The sequence below is a fragment of the Geotrypetes seraphini genome, chromosome 17, assembly GCF_902459505.1.
Source record: "Geotrypetes seraphini chromosome 17, aGeoSer1.1, whole genome shotgun sequence".
Taxonomy (NCBI): Eukaryota; Metazoa; Chordata; class Amphibia; order Gymnophiona; family Dermophiidae; genus Geotrypetes; species Geotrypetes seraphini.
The window spans coordinates 39,358,413-39,377,891 of NC_047100.1; the positions used below are offsets into that span (position 1 = coordinate 39,358,413).

The 19,479-nt window shown below is 46.8% G+C and overlaps 1 protein-coding gene across 7 annotated transcripts in view; it reads left to right on the plus strand.

Moving 5' to 3' along the window:
• Positions 1–18,491, plus strand: part of GLYCTK (glycerate kinase) — a 28,057-nt gene extending 9,566 nt beyond the window's left edge. For all 7 annotated transcript variants that reach the window (XM_033925790.1, XM_033925793.1, XM_033925794.1 and 4 more), the window contains 3 exons: positions 485–636; positions 1,404–1,579; positions 16,932–18,491. In XM_033925790.1, the coding sequence (XP_033781681.1) occupies positions 485–636; positions 1,404–1,579; positions 16,932–17,813 (1,210 nt within the window). In that variant the 3' untranslated portion in view covers positions 17,814–18,491. The remainder of the gene's footprint in view (positions 1–484; positions 637–1,403; positions 1,580–16,931) is intronic.
• Positions 18,492–19,479: the final 988 nt, after the last annotated feature.

The window sequence follows — 19,479 nt, forward strand, 5'->3', positions numbered from 1 at the left end:
CATAGATCTCATACATACTCATTGGGGAAATCCCGAAAACCTGACTGGATTCGGCCCTCGAGGAGGGACTTTGGAGACCCAATGGCCTGAACGTTCAGCTAGACAAATTTTTGGGTGAAAAAAATTTTGGAAGCATTTTTCGAAAATGGGCATTTTCCCACTGCTGACTTTGGGCGTCTAGCGCCTTACGTCCAAATCAGACTTAGATGTATGTTTTGATTATGTGTCTAATAGCCAGAAGAAAGGGAGCAAAAGTTACATATCCATACATACCATCAGTAACTTTGTTGGGCAAGGTCTATGCTTTGCCATTTGGAGATGGAAGGATGAGATCCTCTTTGGTGTATGTTTGCAGATGCTACGTCACAGATGGTGGGAAGATGAGACACCCACTTGTCCTATGTTTTGGGCTCTCTGTCACTGCCATCGTGAAGATCAGCTTTTATGGAAATATACCCAGTAGCATTTGTGTTGTATTTTTCAGGAAGATGTTACTTAAATCGGACAGTAGGATCAAAGTCATGGAAGGAGCCAAACACAATCTTCCAGATGAGGCTGCAGTGCGGGCAGCTGAGGAGATTGAGAGATTGACTAAGGGGCTGACAGCCAGTGATCTGCTCCTGGTTCTGATCTCAGGTAAGGCATTGATCTAAGTTTGCCCAGGAACTTTCTCCCATCATTTCTTCTCTTATCACCCTCCTAGTTCTTCCATGAGCAATTCTTTTACTGTATTCATAATTGATCATATTCATTTTGAACATACTTCTACTGAAGTGATTAATCCAAATCAGATAAATAAAAAGGAATTGTAGTGAGTTTGTTCAGAATTGCAGGGGAACACTCCAAACCCTTCATCATAGTTTACACAGAACTGCAGGGGGTCCCTCTGTTCTCAAATTCCAGATACCTCAATGGAGTTTGTATAGAATTACTGGGGGGGGGGGACAGATCACTGCCCTCAGACTCTAAGCTCCCCTTGCTGCAGTGCACATAAAACTAAGGGGGTGGGGGGTAAGGGGGTCACTCAGATCTCTCACTGGAGTTTGTACAGAATTGTAAGGAGGGGAGGGGCGAGGACAGGTCACTGCTCTCAGGCTGTAAGCTTCCTTTGCTGCATTGCATATAGAACTGCAGGTGGGTGAGAGGATCACTCTGTTCCCAGGTTCCAAATCCCTCACTGGAGTTTGTACAGAATTGAAGGCAGGGGATACTTTGCTCCCAGATCCTTCATGGAAGTTTGTTTAGCATTACAAGTGGGGAGGTCACTGCTCTTAAGCTCCCCTTGCAGCAGTGCTTACAGGCTACTTCGCTGGAGTTTGTACCAAATTGTTCTCTCAGGCTCATAAGTACAGAATTGTCAAGGCAGACATGGGGGTCTTACAGAAGCCTATTTGTCATGGCAGGAGGAGGCTCTGCCCTGTTACCTGCTCCTGTTCCTCCTGTGACCCTGGAAGAGAAGCAGACCGTCACAAAAATGCTAGCAGCAAGAGGAGCAACCATTCATGAACTCAACACTGTGCGCAAAAGTCTTTCTCGGCTGAAAGGTGGGGGATTGGCTCAGGCAGCGTACCCTGCGCAGGTAAATATTCAGGTTGACAGTATGTGTTACCATTGCTGTAAATCAATCACAGAGGATTAGTGGGGGGAGGAGAACAAAGCTTTGGTTTGTGTTTTTAGTTTTCGTATCATTCTGTTCTGTTGGAAAACAAACACTCGTAACTCATTCCAGGATTTAAGGGCTAGTTGGATGCATATCTTCTTGAAAGACACATTGAGTAACTAAGGTATTCGCCAGGGTAGACCTGGCTGGGCCTCTGCTTGTGCGGATCGCCAGACTAGATGGACCCATGGTCTGAACCGGTGCAGGCATTTCTTATGTTCTTAAGTTCTAACAATAACAAAATGCACCAATCTATGTGCAGTGAATCATGAAATACATAACTGGGTCAATACTCCCAGCAATATAACTGCCCAGAAATGGTTCTTGCCTGTTTGGGGCTGACCACTAATTTTCAGTGGTATGTATTTAACTGGCTAGTGCCACTAAATAGTGCCAAACTGCAAACTTGCAATTTTGGGGGTGTTCTGGGGGTAGGCTTGGCACTTAGCCAGTCCAGTGCTGAATATCAGACTTAACAGCCTATGCGTTGGCCGGTTCCACAAATCAGACATTCAGTGCTAAAGCCCAGTATTGAATATCTTTAATGCTGGCGGTTGCCAGCAAAACACGGCACTGACAGCACAACACGGAATTGCACATTCACACAGAAATCCCCCTTTCCCACGCAGAATCTGAAATGGTTTCACAGTATCGGCAGTGATTCCTACATGCTGCCTGTCGCTAACCCAGAAGTCTTGCCACGGAGGAGAGGAAGCTTCTGGGTTAGCAGCAGGCAGCATGTGTGAATTGCTGCTGATACCACAACCCGATGAATCGAGCATTACTAGGGAGAATATGGGGGAGGGAAGGAAGACAAGTTGTTCGTACGAGGGAGGGGTGGGATGCCTCCCCCATGCCAGCATCTTTCCTTGCTCTAACCCCTCTCCTACCCCTGTGCCATTGCAGATCGCTCATAGGAAATGGCTGCCTTGAGCTCCCGTAGTCTCTCGACTACGACGGGAGCTCAAGGCAGCCATTTCCTATGAGCGATCTGCATAGGGCAGGAGCGTGGGAAGATTGCTCCTGCACCGAAAACCCGCTAGACTACCAGGTAAGGCTTGAGGGGGGGGGGGGTTACAGGGCTTAAAATAGCCGGAGGAAGCGGGGGTTAGGGGCAGAATTGGCCCGAATATTATTCACGTTTTTTTAAATATTTGTGGGCCGGGTCTGCCTCTAACTCCCATGGATACAGAGGGAGAAATGTACTACCTAATAGGGAGGTAAAACCCTTGCAAACTTGAAGTTTGTCCACATGGTGGCAATGCAGCTTAAAAAATGGAACCTAGGCTTCACAGAAGGTACAATTGCTATTTTCATCTCTCACTATTCAGTGTCAGCCTTGTGAATTCTCCTTTCCTGCTTTATTTTTCTTGGAATTCCCAGCATTCAATTTAGAAACGTAGCCCCTAAACGGGCTTACTGTAAAAAAAATCCTCCATCAACTATAGTGTATACAAAATTTTGCCATCCGACTCCTGAAGAATCTCCGCATATGAGACCTGATCACCTCGGCTTTGACAAACAATGTATATTCAAAGGCCTAGTAATGGCCTACAAACTCTTCCATGACATGGCACTGGCCTTTATGGCCTCCAAATGTCTTCCCATCGTCCTGAACCGACTGCTTCGCTCACAAGAAGAAAAGCAATTATGCGTTCCCTCGGGACGCACCCTCCGCCTTGAGAACGCCCCCCCAAAAAAGAGCCTACTCGCACTACCTATGCGCTTCTGGAACAAACTACCTACACACACAAGATCACTGGAAGGTCTACTGAACTTCAGGAAGGCAAAAAACCTCGCTTCTTTAGCACTCTCCAGACCAGTAGATGTTAATCTTTACGAATGGGTATATATCCAATCATGACCAGCAGGTGGAGACTGAAAACAAAACTGTGGGACAGTATATAATATACTCCCTTCTCTATTTACATCAGTCTTTTTTCAGTCTCCAGCAGGTGTTGAGTGATCTGTACCCATCTCCCTTGGTAGGGCTGTTGGAATTTGTTTAGGGGGTTTCTAGTCCCTGTTTTTGGCCGGACAGAGCTTGGGCGGGCCCTGTTTGGGGGTCCGTCCGACCTCGGGGGTGTCAAACCCGGCGGGTCTCGAGTGGGGTCCCTCCCCCCACTTCCTCCACCTCCCCACATTTTTTTAGAGGAGCCTCAGCAGTAAGCCTTGCCCCCTAAATCAAGCAAGGCATATTGCTTCGAGAGCCTGTGGAGTCTGTTCTGTAAAAAAAAAAAAAAATCCTGAGGTAGTGCTGGTCTGGAGGGTTGTTTCCCTTTAAGAAAACTGTATTTTTTCATCTAACCGGCACTTTTTTCTAGCTAGGTCGCGTATGGAGCAATTGTGCCCTTCTCCGGGGGAGTGGGACACAATTAGGTCCAGCCGCGAGGCACTCGCGGCCGGCCTGAACTCGGCGGTTTGGGTCGGTGAGGTGGTGGAGCTCCGTCGGCAGCGGCTGCAGGCGCCCAGAGCTCCCCGCCGATGGTGCCTCGCGAGTCGGCTGGGAGCAGTGGGGAAGCCCAGTCTTCCCCAACCGCCCACGGAAGGATTCCCCGAAGGATTCCCTCTCAGCTGATTTTTTTTGACAGCTGATGCCAACTTGCCTGTTTTAGCGGCTGGGACTGTTCAGCCTTCTCAGCTGCTACAGGCCATGGAGGGAGCATTTTTGGCGGGAACTTCGCCATTTTCTCTGTCTGGCCCCTCCATTTTGTCTGCAACCTCAGGTGGCTTTCCCCCTGTATTGCAGGGTTTTTTGTCCCCGATTTAATTTCTTTCTTTGTGCAGGCAATTGGGGGTCCCACGTGCACCTGGGGGGTTTCGGGGGTGGTTTCCCTCCGCGCCCCCTATGGCTTTGCCTCCCTCTTTTCGTTTGGCGTCCTCTCTTCCTCCTCCCTCATCCAAGCGCCCGCGGGGGGGCTTGGATTGCGAATTGGTGGTCGGAGGAGCGTGTTGGCATGGTTGAGGACCTGGCTGCTTTGGCGAGCTTCCAGGATCCTCTAGAGGGGACGTCTTCCAGAGCAGATGCGTCCGTGGTGCGCTTTTTATTCAGAGGGATGAGCTTTTAGACCTGATGTAGCAAGTCTCCTTGGTGCTGCATTTTTGAAGTTGCGCCACCGGAGACCCCGCGTATGGGGGCCCCTCTGCTTCAGGGGGTCTGTCCTGTTTCCCGCTCTTTTCCTGTGCGTCAGGATTTTCGGGATTTTGTGTTGGCGCAGTGGCCTACGGGCGCCGTTTCGTTTGGTGTGCGCCTTGGCTCATGGGTATCCCATCCCGGAGGGGGCTAGGGCTACCTTAATTTCGCCAATGGGGGATGCGGTGGTCTCGGCACTTCCTAAGCGGCATACCGTGCCTGTTATGGACGGTTCTGCTCTTAGGGTCTCTGAGGAGCGTACGTTAGAGACACTTCTTAAGTATAATTTTGATGTCTCTGCCTTGGGGGTCCAGGCGGCTATTTGTGTGGGGCTGGTGGCTCGCACCGTGTTTCGGTGGTCTGAGCATGTCCTGGATTGTGAGTCTGATGACTGGTCCTTAGTGGATCAGGAGGTGGTGAAGTTTGAGATGACTGCCTCGTTCCTCTCGGTTGTTCTTTGTGACTTGGTGCTGCTAAGTCTGGGACTTTTGGTGGCCGCACGCTGTACCTTGTGGCTTCGCGCTTGGTCGGCGGTTGCTGCGTCCAAAACTGAACTTCCCAAAATTTCCCTTTCGGGGGTTGTTTTTTGTTTAGAGAGGACTTAGTTCCGGTGGTTCAGACTCTGACGGACTCTGAGGTGCCCCGTCTGCCTGAGGACCGTGCCCGCCCGGCATCTCGGGTTGGCATTGCCCGGGGGCGTCTGCGGGAATTTTGCAAGTTTCGCCTGGGGCATGGGACTGCTTCTTTCCAGGCTTCCGGTTTTTCCCCGGGGTCGGTTGGCTTAGCGCATGCAGTCTTTTCAGGGGGCCCGTCAGGGGGCTGGGAGTTCCCCCCCGGTTCCCCTGCTGCCCGTCCTGCGCGATGTCTCTTTGCCGGCGCCCCCTTTGGTTCCCGTGGGTGACCGGCTTCGCAACTTGTTTCCCAAGTGGGCCAAGATCACGTCCGATCAGTGGGTCCTGGTGGTGGTGTGGGACGGTTATGTACTTGAATTTTGCCCGCTCTCTGCCGGATCATATCTAGCCTCTCCATGTCCTGCCTTTCGCCAGTCCTTCAGCGCTTGCTAGATCTCAAAGCAGTTGTCCAGTGTCCCCTCAGGAGTGCGGTATCGGCTGGTACGCCATTTCCTTTATGGGGCCCTAAAGGGAGGGGACCTTTTGGCCCATCCTTGGTTTAAACTGAGGTCAACAGGACTCTCAGAATTCCCTTTTATTCGCATGGACACACTGCAGTCTGTCCTTCTGGCGGTTCAGCCGGGGGAGTTCCTGACTTCTCTCGCTCTGGCGGAGGCCTACTTGCCTGTTTCCATTCGGGCCTCTCCTCAGCTCTTTCTTTGCTTTGCGATATTGGGTCTGCACTATCTGTGTGCTTCCCTTGGGCCTGGCCACGACTCCCCGGACGTTCGCCAAGTTGATGTTGGTCGTCACGGCGGCATTGCAGTCAGAGGGCATTCTGGTGCACCCCTTCTGGAATGACTGGTTGTTTCGGGCGAAGTCGTTGCAGGAGAGCGCCCGAGTTACGGCTCGGGTGGTTGAGTTTCTCCGGTCATTGGGCTGGGTGGTCAACCTTTCCAAGAGTCGGTTGGTCCCCGCTCAGCATCTGGAGTACCTTGGGGTTCTGTTCGACACCTCCTTGTGGAAGGTCTTCCTTCCAGAGGCCCGGGTAAGCAAATTGCAATCTCAGATTCGCCTTCTTTTGGCGTCCCGGTGTCCTCGGGCGCAGGATTTCCTCCAAGTCTTGGGGTCGATGGCAGAATTCCTGGATGTTGTGAGGTGGGCGCGGGCCCACATGTGTCTCTTCAGTATGCTCTGCTCTGTAGATGGTCACCCCAGAGGCTCAGTTTGGAGGTCCCTGTCCCTCTGCGAGGCTTGGCGCGCTGCAGTCTTCTTTGGTGGCTCCAGACCTCTCATCTGGTCCAGAGGATGAGTCTGGATCTATCGCAGTGGACGGTGCTTCTCACGGATGCCAGTCTCCTCGGTTGGGGGGGCTCATTGTCTAGGTCACTCAGCTCAGGGCACCTGGTCCATGGAGGAGGCGTCCTGGTCGATCAACATGTTGGAGACCAGAGCCGTCCCTCTGGCGCTGTTAGCCTTCCGCTCCCTCTTGATGGGCAAGTCGGTCAGAGTCCGGTCTGACAAAGCCACAGCGGTGGCTTATGTCAATCGTTGAGGCACCAAGAGCGCTCAGGTGGCGGAGGAGGTGGCTCGGCTCATGCTTTGGGGCGGAGTCACGCCTTCTGGACCTCTCGGCCTCTCACATGGCCGGGGTGGAGAATGTTCAGGCAAACTTCCTCAGTCACATCTTAGATCACAGAGAGTGGTGTCTCAGCCCTGTGGCTCTTCAGTTGATAATGCAGGCTTGGGGTCAGTCCCTGATGGACCTGACGGCCACGAGTGGCAATGCCGAGGTGTTCCGCTTCTTCAGTCGTCGCAGGGATGGACTGGCCGAGGGTCTGGATGCTCTGGTTCAACCATGGCCAACAGAGGGGCTGTTGTGCATGTTCCCTCCGTGGCCATTAGTGGGCAGAGTTCTTCTCCGCATTGTTCGCCATCCGGGTCTGGTGGTTCTGGTGGCTCCAGATTGGCCTCGGCATCCGTGATACGCAGATCTGGTGACACTCTGGTGGCGGATCCTCTTCCTCTGCCTCCCTTGGACGACCTTCTGACGCAGGGTCCCATTCCCTTGTTCGACCCGTCTCCCTTCTGTCTTACGGCTTGGCTTTTGAAAGGGGTCAAGTTTTCAAGTTTCAAGTTTATTAGATGGCTTGATTAACCGCCTTAGACAAAGTTTCTAAGCGGTGAACATTTAAAAAAAAATTACATAGATTAGGTAACAAAACAGTCCATACAATTAATAAATAAACTTAAAAAACTAAAAATTAACATTGTTAACACAAGGTAAGGAGGGATGAAATACAATTTGTAAGGTAAAGAAGAAACATCAAAGGAAAGTACAAAAGGGTAATAAGACATTAAAGGGGAATTAAAATAAGCAAAGTAATAAGATTAAAAATTAACTTGCAAATGCATCTCTAAAAAGGAAAGTCTTTAATTCGTTTTTAAATTTTAGAAACTCTTTCTCCTCCCGTAAAAACATAGGGAGGGCGTTCCATGTCTGCGGTGCCGTACAAGAGAAGATATATTGTCTCCTAGTATTGATAATTTTTAGAGAAGGAATAGACAAAAGATTTTGTTCGCTTGATCTCAAGGTTCTCTTTGTAGAATAAGGGATAAGTAGTCTAAATAGAAAAGCCGGGGACTTATTATATAAAGTTTTAAAAAGGCTGCGCAGACAGCGCTTAATTCTCTGTTACACTCGCGCTCCCAACGGTGGTCCACCTACCGCAAATTCAAATTTCAGCGATTTGGTAATAAACCTGGCCGACTGTTGGCAAAGATGGTAGATGAGTCCACGGGTAGGAAACCGATTTTGGCCTTACGTGCTGCAGGAGGGCGAGTGGTGACTCGCACTGATGCTATAGCGGAGGCCTTTCATGATTACTTTGCTGCTCAGTATAGTAGTCATTCAGCCTCCTCTGGGGATATGATTTCTGATTATCTTATATCTTCAGGGATGCCCACCTTGCCAGCAGAGGCAGTGTGTCGTTTGAATAGTCCTTTACAAGCGATTGAACTATAGCGGGCCATTAAGACTAGTAAGCTGGGTACAGCCCCAGGGCCCGATGGCTTTACAGTAGAATTTTATCGTATGTTGGAGCCTCATATATGTGGTCCTCTGCTTTCTTATTATAATACCGCTGTGCAGGAGGGTGCTTTCCCACGTTTTGCAAATGACGCGTCTATAGTATTGCTTCTTAAACCGGGTAAGCCATCTGAGCTTCCTGGTTCGTACCGTCCTATTTCGCTGCTTAATGTAGATGTTAAGCTTTTTTCTAGGATTTTAGCGGATAGACTTCTCCCTTTTATACCTAGTTTAATTCATACTGATCAGGTAGGATTTGTCCCTGGAAGACAATCTGTCTTGAATGTCCGTAAGATCTTGTTGGCCTTAGCCCACGCTCAGCAAGCTACACTCCCTACTTTGTTGGTAAGTCTTGATGCCGCCAAGGCATTCGACAATGTTGCCTGGGATTATCTTTTTCGTACTTTAGACTATCTTGGGATATCTTTAGATTATCTTGGGTTTCTATCAAGCGGCTTTATGTTCTCTTTACGCTAATCCTACCGCCTCTTTGATAGTTAATGGCCGTCTTTCAAATACCTTTTCTATTAGACGGGGAACACGACAGGGGTGCCCACTTTCCCCTTTACTTTTTATTCTTACTTTAGAGCCGTTATTATGTACTCTACGGCATTTTGGAGAGTTGCGTGGACTGACTATCGCGGGGCAGGAACTTAAAACCTTAGCTTTCGCGGATGATTTGCTGCTTATTTTAACGAATCCTGCTCACTCCTTAACTGTGGCGTTGGATCTCATTGCGGAATATGGATTTTTCTCAGGTTTTACCATTAATCTTGAAAAATCGATGGCTTTGCCGTCACATTCTTTTATTTGTGACCAGTGGGAGGGTGACTTTCCTTTAAAGTGGGCTGACGGGGCTATTAAATACTTGGGTGTGCATATTCCCGCGGATCTTTCCGTATTATATGATATTAATGTTCAGCCCTTATTCCATAATCTGACCGTGCGTTTACGTTTTTGGCAACCCTACCCTCTTTCTCTTATGGGAAGGGTGGCCCTTCTCAACATGATAGTTATTCCTACCTGGTTATATGTGTTTCAAGTTTTGCCGCTTTATTTATTGAGTCGGGATGAGACCAAATTTACCCGCTTGGTTCAGCACTTTTTATGGCGGGGCCGTCGTGCTCGGTTACCTTACCGACAGGTGGCGACGCCTACTTATAAAGGGGGTCTGGGCTTGCTGAATCTGCGTTATCTCACCGTGGGCTGCGGTATGAGGCATATCAATGACTATTTCAGAGGTACGTCAGATTTTACTAACACGGTTTTGGAGCTGCAGAGTTTTTCAGGGGAGCATTTTAGTGCTTATTTACATTCAGTCCCCTCTACTCTTTCTTCGGATTTAAGGATCCGGGTGTTTGGCCTCCCCTTACGTCGAGTGTGGAAATGGGTATGTAAATTTCATAATATCAATAATAGAGAGTCTCCTTTTCTTCCTATCCGTTGGAATAATAATTTTTTACCTGGTACTAAAGGGTCCTGGTTTGCGAGGTGGGAGGCACGGGGGTTGCAATTTCTATTTCAATTACTGTTGGATGATGGTTCGATACACTCGTTTGACCAACTGTGTCAGGATCATGGTCTGGTGCTTGCGGATCGTTTTGCCTATTTGCAAATTAAACATTATGTGCACTCTTTGACCCGGGCTAATTTATGCCGTGTCAGATATGATCTATTATCTGAGGCCTATACCTTTGATTCTCAATTGAAGGTTCCTCTTCGAATCCATCATAGGCATTTACAGGATGCAACCCCCCTGCCTGGATATGAGGGTCTTCGGACGTCATGGTCCCAAGATTTGGCGATGGTGTTCTCAGAAGACTTTCTTTCTCGTGCTGTAGCCAGACTGGTAATGTTACGGAAATATATGTATTTTTGGGAAATGCAATACAAATTGATATTTCGGGTGTATGTGTCGCCCCATAGGGCATTTTGTGCAAAATTTCGTCCTACTGACTTATGTGACAAATGTGGCCAGGGACCTGCTACATTGGGACACATGTTATGGCACTGTTCCGTTGTTCAGGTCTTTTGGACCAGCCTTTTTGTATATATTGGGAACCTTTGGAGAGCATCAATCAGAGTGTCATCTACAGTGCTTTTTGGAGTTGTTCCTTCTCATCATCCTAGGTTGCCAGGATTGAGTGCTTTTCTTCGCTGGTCTGTTCTGATGGCGTTGAAGTGTATTCTCCTGCGGTGGTTGGATTTGGAAGCGCCGGATCTTTCTTTATGGCGTACACAGATGATTCTTCTATTATCCTGGGAACGTAGAGACATTACTGACTTTTCATCTTTACGGGGACAGCGATTTACAACAGTGTGGGAGCCTTTTTGGAATACATTGACCTCGGTGGCCAGAAGTCGTCTTTTGAATTGCTGAATGTATAACTTGCTATTTTATTTCTTTTGTATATTGTGTGGGGAACTCTGGATTGGGGGGTGGGGGGTGGGTGGAGGGCGTTTCTTCTTATAATTAACTTGGAGTGCTTCTTTTCTGGATGTCTCAGTTTTTGTGTTACTCCAATAAAAATTATTTGACTATAAAGTTTTAAAAATAATTGTGCATAATTTATAAGTGATTCTGTGTAAAACAGGAAGCCAGTGAGCCTTTTTAAGGAGTGGTGTTACATGATCAAACTTTTTGGATTTAGTTATTAATTTAATTGATGCATTCTGAATAATTTGTAGACGTTTTATTTCTTGTAAAGCAATTCCTTTAAATAGGGAATTGCAATAATCGATTTTAGATATCACCAGAGAATGAATAAGTATATTTAGTGATTTAGGACAGAGAAATTTAGAAATAGAACGAATTTTCCGCAATCTGTAAAAGGTAGTTTTCACAATGCTACTGATATGATCGTGAAAGTTGAGTTTATTGTCAAAAATTACTCCTAAAATTTTTATATTTTTAACTAATTGAATGGGAACATTTGAGATTGAAATAGGAGTAATAAGAGAAAAACTATCCTTCCAGGGAAAAAGCATGACATTAGATTTTTTAATGTTAAGAGCGAGTCTGTTTTTGTCAAGCCAATGATGCACTTGATCTAGTTTTTCATTAATAGCCGAAATTTCATTTATGTTGTTATTAACTAATGGGTGCAATAATTGTATATCATCGGCATAGGCAAAAACGTGAAATCCAATGGATTGGCATAGTGTCAGTAGTGGAGCCAAAAAAATATTAAAAAGCAAAGGTGAAAGAATAGACCCCTGAGGAACCCCATGTGTAATATGTGAGGGTGAGGATGAAGATTCATTGAAAATAACTGTGGATGTGCGATCCTTAAAGTATGATGTAAACCAAGCTAGAACTTCATCTGTAATCCCCACAGAGTGAAGTCTATCAAGGAGTAAGTGGTGATCAATCGTATCAAACGCTGCTGAAAGATCGAGCGAGGTTAATAGCACCGATTGATGATGATCTAAGAAGTATTGGATAGAAGTTGTCATACCGATAAGAGAGTGTTCCGTACTATGGTGCTGTCTAAAACCTGTTTGATTTGGATGTAACACATTGGTTTGTTCTATAAACTCTGAAATTTGGTTGAAAACAATTTTTTCAGTTAATTTTGCCAAAAATGTAATGTTTGAAATAGGTCTAAAATTAGTTAGATCAGTTGGACTAATATTTTTTGTTTTCATAATTGGTCGAATATATGATTTTTTCCAGTCTAATGGCACTGTGTGTTGGTTTAAACTTTCTGTAACTAGTACGTGAATCTTAGGTCGCCTTGGTAAGAAGGGGTATTCAGATAGGGTGATTTCTACACTCTTGGGGTCCTGGAGGCTTTCTACCTCTCAAGCTTCTGTGTGGATTTGGAACACTTCTTTGAGGGGTGGTGCCAGGTGCGGGGAGTGGTCTCTCTTCGCGTTTCTGTGCCTAACATCCTAGAGTTCTTGCAAGATGGCCTGGATAGAGGCCTGGCTTCGGCTTCTCTCCGGGTTCAGCTTGTGGCCTTGTCAGCCTTTCGGGGGTTTGTGACAGGTCAGTGTTTGACAGTCATTCCTGATGTGATTCGCTTTTTGCGGGCGGCCAAGGTGCTCAGGCCTCCCGTGCGGTCCTCTTTTCCCTCTTGGAATCTTAGTCTGGTTCTCTCTATTCTGATGCACCCGCCCTTCGAACCGATGGGCGGCTGCTCTTTGAAGGACCTTACTCTGAAGACGGTCTTTTTGGTGGACATTTCTTCCGCTAGGCGTGTTTCTGAGCTACAGGTTTTCTCTTGTAGGGCTCCCTTGGAGTTTTCTAGGGAGCAGGATGTCTTGAGGCCTGTTCCTTCCTTTTCTGCCGAAAGTAGTTTTTCCTTTTCATGTCAATCAATCTGTGGTCCTCCCGGTCTTGGGTAGTTGGTTGGGCTCTTCTGAGCAAAGACAGCTGAGCAAGTTGGATGTTGGTCGGGTCCTTCGCTCTTATGTGCAACGGACCCAGGAGATCAGGAAATAAAATCATCTCTTTGTCCTTCTGACTGGTCCTCTTAGGGGGGCTGGCGCTTCTAGGGCTATGATTGCATGCTAGATCAAGGAGACTATTGTTTCCGCTTCTCTTCTGGGGCAGCAGCCCGTTCCGGAGTTTCTCAAAACTCATTCTACTCGGGGTCAGGCGGCTTCTTGGGCTGAGTCGTCGCTCGTGCCTCCAGTGGACATTTGTAAGACTGCGGTTTGGTCTTCCTTGTATTCCTTTGTCAGACTCTTTCGGGTAGATGTTCTGGCGCGTCAGGAAGCGGTGTTCGGTGTGTGTGTTCTGGTGTCGGCCCTTCGGGGGTCCCGCCCGTGTGAGGGACTGCTTTGGTACGTCCCATTCGTAAAGATTAACCTCTACTGGTCAGGAGAGTGCTAAAGAAGGAGAAATTAGGTTCTTACCTGCTAATTTACTTTCTTTTAGCTTCTCCAGACCAGTAGAGGTCCCCACCCTGTCTGTTGTTGTTGTTGTTGGGGCTGTTTCGCGGGCAGTTTTTTATTTTTCTAGGGCCGGGGAGAATTAAAGAACAGCGGCTGTGGCTCGGCTGGCTTAGCTGGCGAGCTGTGGGGACATTTTCCTTCTGGTATTTCTCCTCTGCATTTTCCAACAGCATTTGGGTATGTTATTTGTTACTCCTGTTCGGAGTATTGTTTTCTTTCTGTTTTCCAGTTCTTAGTTCTGCTTGGCTATTCGGCAGACTGATGTAAATAGAGAAGGGAGTATATTATATACTGTCCCACAGTTTTGTTTTCAGTCTCCACCTGCTGGTCATGATTGGATATATACCCATTCGTAAAGATTAACCTCTACTGGTCTGGAGAAGCTAAAAGAAAGTAAATTAGCAGGTAAGAACCTAATTTCTCCTTCTTCCCCGGACCCTCTATGAGAATGTGCCGATCCTAATTCCCCAGACCTTTTGACAAAGGGCCTGACTTGAGTTTCAAATGCTGATATGCCCCATCCTATGTCTGAATGAAACAGGAGATGATTACTTCCCGAAACTTGGAAAGCGAAGAACAAATAGCGAAGGAAGACTCTGCCGCTCAATATCTTTTATTAGTATGTCGTGACGCGACACGATCGTGTTTAGGCCCAAAAGCCTGCTTCAGGAGTCTATTGGTAGATTGATGTGATACCTAATATCTTCCTAAAATGTCACACATCTCTCTTAAAACGTAACAAAATAGCTCTGCGAGTCGGCGTAGCGATTCTCAAGGGAAATATAAAAGATTTTGAGCAGCAGTCTTCCTTCGCTGTTTGTTCTTCTCCATCCTATGTCTGACCGTGTTCTACCACACTCTGTCACACTGTTTGTCATCCTTTTCTACACATCATATTTGCCATACTGTGTCAGCCATACTTCGATCTCTCATGCCTTGTCTGCCATTTCATGTCTTTCATTCTGTTTCATCATGCACACTTGCCTAACCATTTATCCCAGCCATGCCTTGCAATGCTATGTTTGCTATGCTATGCTTTGCTGAACTATGCTCACCATACCTTGTATTGTCATGTTATATTTTTACCCTGCTTTGTTAACTTTGGTTTGCCTTGCTATCTTTTACCATACTATGCCTGAAAATCTGGCACAGTGGTTAGAACTGCGGGTTGTAGATTCCAACCCACTCTGCTCCTTGTGACCCTGGGCAAGTCACTTAATCCCCCCCCCCCCTATTGTCCCAGGTACGTTAGATAGATTGTGAGCCCACCAGGGCAGATAGAGAATAAATTCATATAAAGTGTTCTGAGCTCCCTTGGGAGAATGGTATGTGAAAAGTTTCAGCCTCTGATAACCAGAGCTGGTATTGTGATGTCATCATGCCTCATTCCACCAATGCCTAAGAGCAAACCTCATCAGTGATGTCATAGTGGCTTTGATTGCCCTATACTTGGCTCACTTTTGCTACATTTTGATTATTCTAGAGTGGCACGGTGGTTAAAGCTGCAGCCTCAGCACCCTGAGGTTGTGGGTTCAAACCCACACTGTTCCTTGTGACCCTGGGCGAGTCACTTAATTCCCCCCGCCCCCCATTGTTCCAGGTACATTAGATAGATTGTGAGCCCACCAGGGCAGATGGGGAAAATGCGAGTATCTGAATAAATTCATGTTAACCGTTTTGAGCTTTCCTGGGAGAACAGTATAGAAAATAGAAAGGGAAAGAAAGAAAGATTGATTCTGCCACACTGTGGCAAATTGTAAGAATGTGCCTGACTCCCATGGCTATGCCTCCTTGGCCCTAATTGGGTGCAAATCTTGGATCGGTGCCATGTATTGAATCTGTGGGTTACTTTTTCTGGGTAGGTTTAGGCCATATAGCAGTCCTTTTACTAAACTGAAGTAAGGTTTTGCACTTAACTCTGCTTTAACAGTAAAAATTGGTGTGCGGTAAGTACAAAAGCTGTACAATAAGTATTGGGGTCATTCCCAGCGTGTCCTCAGTTACTGCACTGAAATGTTCTTTGCTGTGTTTTAAGAATAGAAATGACAGTTAAGGTAGGCATTAAGGAGATAGTTAAGGAGGCATGGGGCGTGTGGCACGGCGATTAAAGCTACAGCCTTAACACCCTGAGGCTGTGGGTTCAAATCCCATGCTGCTCCTTGTGACCCTGGGCAAATCACTTAATCCCCCATTACCCTAGGTACATTAGATAGAGTGTGAACCTGCCAGGACAGACAGGGAAAAATGTTTGAGTACCTGAATGTACACTTCCCCCTCCCCATTCGCGGTTCCTGCACTCGCGGTTTCATATAATCGCAATTTTTTTTTCTGGGGAGGGGGAAAATTAAAAAAACAGTCTTAATGTAAAAAAAATCCATCTTTTTTCTTCCCTTCCGCCTTCCCGGCCTTACCTGGTGGTCTAGAGGGCTTTCGGGGCAGGAGCGATCTTCTTAAGCTTCTACCCCGTGCAGATCGCCATGAGGAAATGGCTGCTGGGAGTTCCCGTAGTCTCTCAAGATTACGTCGGGAACTTCCTACAGCCATTTCCTCATGGCGATCTGCACGGGCAGGAGCGTAGGAAGATCGCTCCTGCCCCGAAAGCCCTCTAGACCACCAGGTAAGGCCGGGAAGGTGACAGGGAGGTGGGGGTGGGTCAGAGCCGGATAATCGCGGTTTTTCGGCATTCGCAGTCCGGCTCTGCCCGTATCTCCCGCGAATGATGAGTGAGAAATGTACACCACTTTGGTTATAAGTGGTATATAAATGTTAAGAATAAAATGAAGTAAGTGCATCTATGCTAATTGCACAAGTGTCCGCACGGGGTAAGAATCCTGTTCTAACTGCAGTGTTCAAACCATGCCCATGTCCTGCTCATAACCCACTCAGTTCCCGCTTCCTAATGCATCATGCAATTAACATACAGCGTGTGCCACCGGGGTAACAGTTAAACCATGCTTGTGGATAACAGTGCATGCTAATTTGCATGTTAACTGCTTGATACACTATAGCAAAAAGGCCCCATAGAGACTTCACACTCCTGATGCAGGCAACGACCCCAAAATAGTCAACCATTAAATCGTCATTTCTGTGCCATATTGGTGTCGCATTGCGCTCAGCCTTTCTTCCTCTGGTTATCTTGGACCTCTGTACTAGGTTATTTATGGTATGCTGGATCAATAAGGTATGAAAGTTAACCAATTAGACTGCATAAAACATAGTCCTATCTTTATTCAGTTTTGCTTAGATATTGCACTTTACGAGATTAGTGATAGCAGGCTGCATAGACCATTCAATGCAGGTGCCCGGATATGACTCAGCATTGAATACTTCTGGAAAATGCCCGTGGTGGCTAAAAAAGAAATGCCCACTACCCCTAGGTCACTTGGCCAGATAGAGTATTTTTGCCTGGTTTCTACAATGTAAGTTACTCTGATTTTAGCTTAATAGCACAGAACCACAAATGTACAGAAATAATGTTGCAGCCTCTCTTTTCTCTGAAGTACGCACTGCTCTTATGCTACATCCTTTCCATTCCAGGTCCTGAGTCTCATCCTGTCTGATGTCATTGGGGATTCACTGGACATTATAGCAAGCGGTCCCACAGTCCCCAGTTCACACAGTGCCAGTGACTGCCTGCAGATCCTTGGCAAATATAACTTGCAGCATGCCATGCCCGCGGCTGTGAAATCAGCTCTCCAGCAGCCCAACTCTCTGCCAGATCCCAGAGAATTTAAACATGTCCACAATGTGATCATTGGCTCTAACAGCCTGGCGTTAGCCCAGGCCAGGTGCCGAGCCCAGGAGCTTGGGTATCTCCCTCTGGTTCTGTCCGCAGCCGTGAGTGGTGAGGTCAAGGAAGTGTCCCGTTTCTACAGTCTGCTCATTCAACTGGTGTGCTCTTACCTGGTCGAGCCTGGCACCGATCCACAAGCAGAAAGAGATCTAATGAAGCTACAGATTCCCGGTTTGGATCTGCCCGGCTGCTTGGAAACCTTGAATAGTTTCAGACCAGGAAGAGCAGTTTGTCTGCTGGCTGGAGGGGAAAGTACAGTTCACCTGCAAGGAGATGGGAAGGGAGGCAGGAACCAGGAGCTGGCTCTTCGAGTGGCTCTGGAGCTTCACAGAGTTCAGATGGCCAAAGCTGACTGCAGTCTAGGGAGGTGGGACATCGTGTTCCTTAGTGGTGGAACCGACGGACAGGATGGACCAACGGATGCGGCTGGTGCCTTCTGCTCCCTGGAGCTAGTGAAACAGGCTGAGCAGGAAGGTTTGGATGTGGAAGCATTTCTGGGCTGCAACGACTCTTACACGTTCCTCAGCAAGTTTCAAAATGGGCATTCTCTGCTGCTGACGGGCTTGACGGGCACTAATGTGATGGACATTCAGATTATTCTAATCCGAAACAGGGACCTCAACTGAGCACCCTCATGCCATACGTGTCCATCCCAAAGGCTGTCATGTCCTCAGCAATTGTGCCAGGAGTTAGGGGGCCTCTGAAAATTTCTGGACAATCTTCCATAAAATTGGGGAGCTTTTTCACAAGATTTGTTTTATTTTAAAGAATCTAGTACTCTATAACTTGTAGATTGGTATTTTAGTATTAAATACCTTGGCATATAGAGGCTGATTGACTAAAGTGTAATAATTGCACTATAGGTAACATGTCTTTGCCATAAATGTGCTAGTGAACCAGCTGCTTTGAAAATGAAAGGGCTGGTGGTAATTAATGTTTGCAATCGCACGGCATATCGTGCTTTAATAAATCCGTCCCGTTGACATCTACACTGTTCCTCCCAGGAAACACGGACAGGACTTTCATAACTTACAGACAATTTCCTTGGCTTTTCCAGAAAAATCTTTGAACTTTGTCATTCAGACCATTTTCCTACTGTCCATGTCAGGGCTGAAATTCATCCAGGAAGAACTCAAGCCTTTAGAACAAAAGTTTTGAACCCAGTCCTCCAGACAAACCTAGCCAGCCAGGTTTTTAGGATATCCACAATGAATGAGATAAATTTGCATAAAATATAAGAATAGCCATACTGGGTCAGACCAATGGTCCATCTAGCCCATTAGCCCATTTTCATGGTGGCTAATCCAAGTCACTAAGTACCTGGCAAAAACCCAAAGAGTAGCAAACATTCCATGCTACCGATCCAGGGCAAGCAGTGGCTTCCCCCATATCTTTCTCAATAACAGACTATGGACTTTTCCTCCAGGAAATTGTCCAAAAGTTTTCTTAAAACTAGCTCTTACCACAACCTCTGGCAATGCATTCCAGAGCTTAACTATTCTCTGAGTGAAAAACAATGTTTCTTCCTATTGGTTTTAAAAGTATTTCCCGTAACTTTGAAAGTCCCCTACTCTATGTAATTTTTGATGTAGTAAAAAATCAATCCACTCAGGATATTTTAGACTTCAGTCATATCTCCTCTCAGCCGTCTCTTTTCCAACCCTAACCTTTTTAGTCTTTCCTCATATGAGAGGCCTTCTATCCTCTTTACCATCTTGGTCGCTCTACTTTGAACCTTTTCTAGCGACACTATATCTTTCTTGAGAAAAGGAGACCAGAATTGAACGCAATACTCCAGATGAGGTCGCACCGTGTAGCGATACAGGGGAATTTTGACATACTTAATCTTGTTAACCATCTCTTTTTTAATAATTCCCAGCATCCTGCTTGCTTTTTTGGCTGCCGCCACACATTGGGCGGAAGGAAGGTTTCATCGTAATGTCTACAGTGACACCCAGATCCTTTTCTTGGGCGCTAATCCCCAAAGTGGACCCTAGCATCCGGTAACTGTGATTCAGGTTATTCTTCCCAATGTGCATCACTTTGCATTTGTCCACATTAAAATTTCATCTGCCATTTGGACGCCCAGTCTTCCAATTTCCTAAGGTCCATCTGCAATTTTTCACAATCCGCATGCGTTTTAACAACTTTGAACAGTTTAGTGTCATCTGCAAATTTAATCACCTCATTCGTCGTTCCAATTTCCAGATCATTTATAAATAGGTTGAATAGCACCTGTCCCAGTACAGATCCTTGCAGCACTCCACTGTTTACTCTCCTCCATTGAGAAAA